The sequence below is a fragment of the Trachymyrmex septentrionalis genome, unplaced genomic scaffold (genome assembly GCF_001594115.1).
Source record: "Trachymyrmex septentrionalis isolate Tsep2-gDNA-1 unplaced genomic scaffold, Tsep1.0 scaffold60, whole genome shotgun sequence".
Lineage (NCBI taxonomy): Eukaryota > Metazoa > Arthropoda > Insecta > Hymenoptera > Formicidae > Trachymyrmex > Trachymyrmex septentrionalis.
The window spans coordinates 5755675-5759620 of NW_017305779.1; the positions used below are offsets into that span (position 1 = coordinate 5755675).

Below are 3946 nucleotides of genomic sequence, written 5' to 3' on the forward strand. Positions count from 1 at the left end.
CTTTAAAAGGAGACAAAAAAAATTTTAAGTCTTGCATAAAGTCAAAGTAACGTTGATGCAACCAGGTCTAAGTGATATAAATTTTCTATTTACATGACATTTAATTTTTGTTTATTTTTTACAAAATAGAATAGGTTCCGATATACATATATGTAATTTATGTCAATGTTGTTTTAACATTGCAGCAACATTAACAATCAATGTAGAAGAATTAATAATATAGATACAACATTGATAAAACATTGACACTTCAACATTCAACATTGCAACATCTCAGCAACATTCTTTCAACGTTCTATGCTGTATGGAATATATTATAATTATCTACGCAATTGATATATTTAAACCTTTATTATATCTGACAACTTATTGCTTAAAATAAAAATTTACAAATAACTTTTTACTTATCTATGTACACAGCAAAAATATTTCAAACATATCATACGGATATATCCTATAGATGTTGAAATATCTTTAGATACTCTATAAAATAATTTAACATTCTGTAGGGATATATATTGAAAAACGTCTTTTTTTTTCATTCTTATATTTCAAAAAATAATTCAGCAGATTCAGACACAGCGAGTCGAAAATTACTCTGGAGATTGTATTCGTAATCGTACGTGATTCAACCTGAGATCCGATTAGAGCTAGATTTAAATTAGTCTTTTATTTGAAAAATGTTTCTCAAACCATAATTTAATAAATTCGATTGGTTCAAAATCTAGCTCGCCTGAAATAAAAATCCATTGTGGATTGATCTAGGATGGATCTACGAATACGGACCTAGAAACAATTAATCTTCATATATCGCAGATAGCCAAAATCTGTAGAAAGCAGATTTTTGTTTAATATCTGCTACACACTATGCCAAAATAACAACAGAATTAGATGTACATAATACTGTTGACAAACTGCTAGAAAAAAAAACGTAACAGAATCTGTAAGCGTCATATAATACTGGCAGGATCTGCTCAGTTTCTGCCAACAATTTGCTTTCATATTATGTCGACAGGCGATGTTAATAGAACACAAACCTAATGCAAACGCAGTTGATGGCAGACTGCTGTTATTTTCTAGAACCTGCTAACAGTATGCTAGAAGACTGTAGATATTTTGCCATCTGGGTACGTTTATACAAATTTAACCTTGTAAATTTATATAATTTATTAATTTCCCTGCTAAAAATTCCAAGCATGTCCATACATAAATTTGAACATATGATCAAATGTGATTTCTTGTACTGGAAATCCTGTTATATCCAAAATACATTTGGAGTTCCAAATAAGTTCCATGTCAGCTCTTGTTTGCAAATCCCTCTGTCCAATTCTGTCTGACGCATATTTAGAATTCCAGATAATTCAAGTCGAATTTGTTGCACAGAAATTTCGTTATGTCCCAATATTTGGAGTTCAGATATATTCCATGCCAACTCTTGTCTGCAAATCTTGTTCTGTCTGATGTATATTTGGAATTCCAGATAATTCAGGAAATCCGTTTATTATCTGTTTTCAATTGAGTACGAATCTTCATGTAATTACAGATCCATCTTTTATTGGAAAATCCATAAAAAGTCGTCACTAATTTAAACACAGGAATACGTTTACATAAACCGGATGTTATTTCCTGATAAAAATCAGTAAACTTTATGTAAATTTCTTGCAACATCTAAGATATTTGAAATGCAGATGTAAACAGACAATATTTTTATCTGAGAATTTAACTATGTATGCATTGAAATGGAAATGCTTGTATAACCAAATTTAATACTTATTTGGATGAACAGTTAAAGACTAATTTGTCCATGTCTATTCTGATGTGAGCGTATGTATTTTTTATTTGGACATAGCTGGAATTTTTAGCAGGATTATAAAAAGAAATAAACTATCCTTTAATTTATCAGTACTTATGAGTAACACTTCGTCAATATTTATCTATATTATACTATTGATATCATGTACAGGATGTTTTAAGTTTTTATAAAATGGAATCGAAGCATAACAAATAGAATATACAATCAATTAATATAATGATAAAATATAATAATTAATTATATTCTTAGTTAAAACATAAAATACATAAATAAAAATATACATACTTTTATATTAAAGTTTTATTGAATATTTAACATACATTAACACATCAGAGACGCGTATAATCAGTATCAGATCGCAACAGATCTCTAGTCATCCATGATAATGCAGATTAATCGATCAATCAATGCTGATTCCTTTCATTTTCATCATAATTTTATTTACATTCGTTGTACGATTCGTCATTTGTCGTCAAATAAAATGACAGAAGGTCAAACATACAATATTAGAAGGAAGGGTCTTACTAGAACTATCAAATAGACATCAATTCGCGAATCGAGATCGCGAATAACATAACGAAAAGTGATGTGAAAAAATGATTCGGTTGGATTTTTAGGGAATCCATTCTACTTCGTTCGTCTCCAATCTTTCGCCACTATTCCTTGATGTGACGCGACTGTTCTGCTCCGTCGTAGATGCTGTATCTTCTGTACCGGCTATCTTGTGATATACCTTGCTTCCGGTCTCAGCGATCCACTGGACGCCGTCACCGATCTTCTCGCCCGCTTTGCGTACCACACTACCCAAATTCTCAGAAGTGAAAGTGTTGGGGTCGACGTTAATGTCCAGAGTATTGTTGCCTTGCGGACAGCTAGACTGTGAAATGATGCTCAAATCGAACGGATCGACGCCGTATTGACCCAATCGCTGACGTATCTTGTCAATCTGTATCTGATCCAACGTCCTGGTCCTTGAGAGGATTGTCGCACTTTGTCGATGAGCGAACGCCAACTTCTGACATGTAAATATGCCAGCGTAAGTATCATAATCCGTCATGAATACCACATGGGACGCACTTCCGGCTACACCTAAATCACAGATACGAATTTTAGTTGCACAACGCGATGCGTTGCTTGGCTTGCAATTTGTATGAAAATTATTAAGCGAGAACGCATTGTTTATCGCGAGATTAGTACATGGCAAATTTATCTTCAATTTGCCTAATATCTTAGCATTTGTAAATTAAAGAGGAAGTTGTAACTATATATTTGAATTTACATTTTGCAGACGATGTTTAACTTAATTAAATTTCATTGCGCAACATACAAAATTTTTATTTATCGTATTCTTTTGTTTCTGTAAAATAAAATTACGTCTCTTTCGCTTTTAATTATATTATGATGTTATGCGCGTTAAAATACTTACTAAGAGGAAAACGGACTTCCATACGTCCCGGAGTACTTGGTTCAGGTACAGTCAATTGACCAGTATAATGATACTCGTGCTTCAATGGCGTAAGACCTGTACACATGCATCTCGCAATTACGGATAATTCATCCCATTTGTTAGACATTTATTCCATTGAGGTTCTTTTATGATACTCGATACAGCGCTTCGTAGAGGCTCACATATCGCGTCTCCTTTCTTTACCAATTGCTCTTAGTGTTTTTTAATTGCCTTACCTAAGATTAGATGATCCGAGTCCTGTGTTATAACGTATTCGCCCGGTTCCTCTCCTCGCGTGTAATTGTAAGTAATGCACTTGCTACCTGTTGATGTTTTCTGGATAACATACCACAGACCCAGGAACTAAAATTTTAAACAAATCGATTATTTCTGAAACGAATTAATTTGATTGTATGGATATAAGAAAAAAATATTCGGTAAATTATTACAGAGACATCTTTGGCCTCTGTAATAATAATCTTTAGTAAATATAAATTTTTCGACTTACTCTACCCATCTGAAAACCCTGCATGGGTTCCACAATAGGACAAGTACCCATATGATACGTATGAGCCTGAGCAAAAGCTAGGCATCCCGCCAATACTAGACACCATGTCAAAGATTGCATCTTTTGGAAAGAATAAAAAAGATAAATAACATCAAATATTATATATATATATATATAT

At 32.6% G+C, this 3946-nt stretch overlaps 1 protein-coding gene across 1 annotated transcript in view; it reads right to left on the reverse strand.

The window, feature by feature from the left end:
- Positions 1-2124: 2124 nt before the first annotated feature.
- The window catches only part of LOC108752443 (apolipoprotein D-like), a 3664-nt gene continuing 1842 nt past the window's right edge, over positions 2125-3946 (reverse strand). The window contains exons 2-5 of the mRNA XM_018493255.1: positions 3769-3888; positions 3497-3623; positions 3240-3335; positions 2125-2902 (exon numbers count right to left, since the gene is read on the reverse strand). Of these exons, the coding sequence (XP_018348757.1) occupies positions 2427-2902; positions 3240-3335; positions 3497-3623; positions 3769-3888 (819 nt within the window). The 3' untranslated portion in view covers positions 2125-2426. The remainder of the gene's footprint in view (positions 2903-3239; positions 3336-3496; positions 3624-3768; positions 3889-3946) is intronic.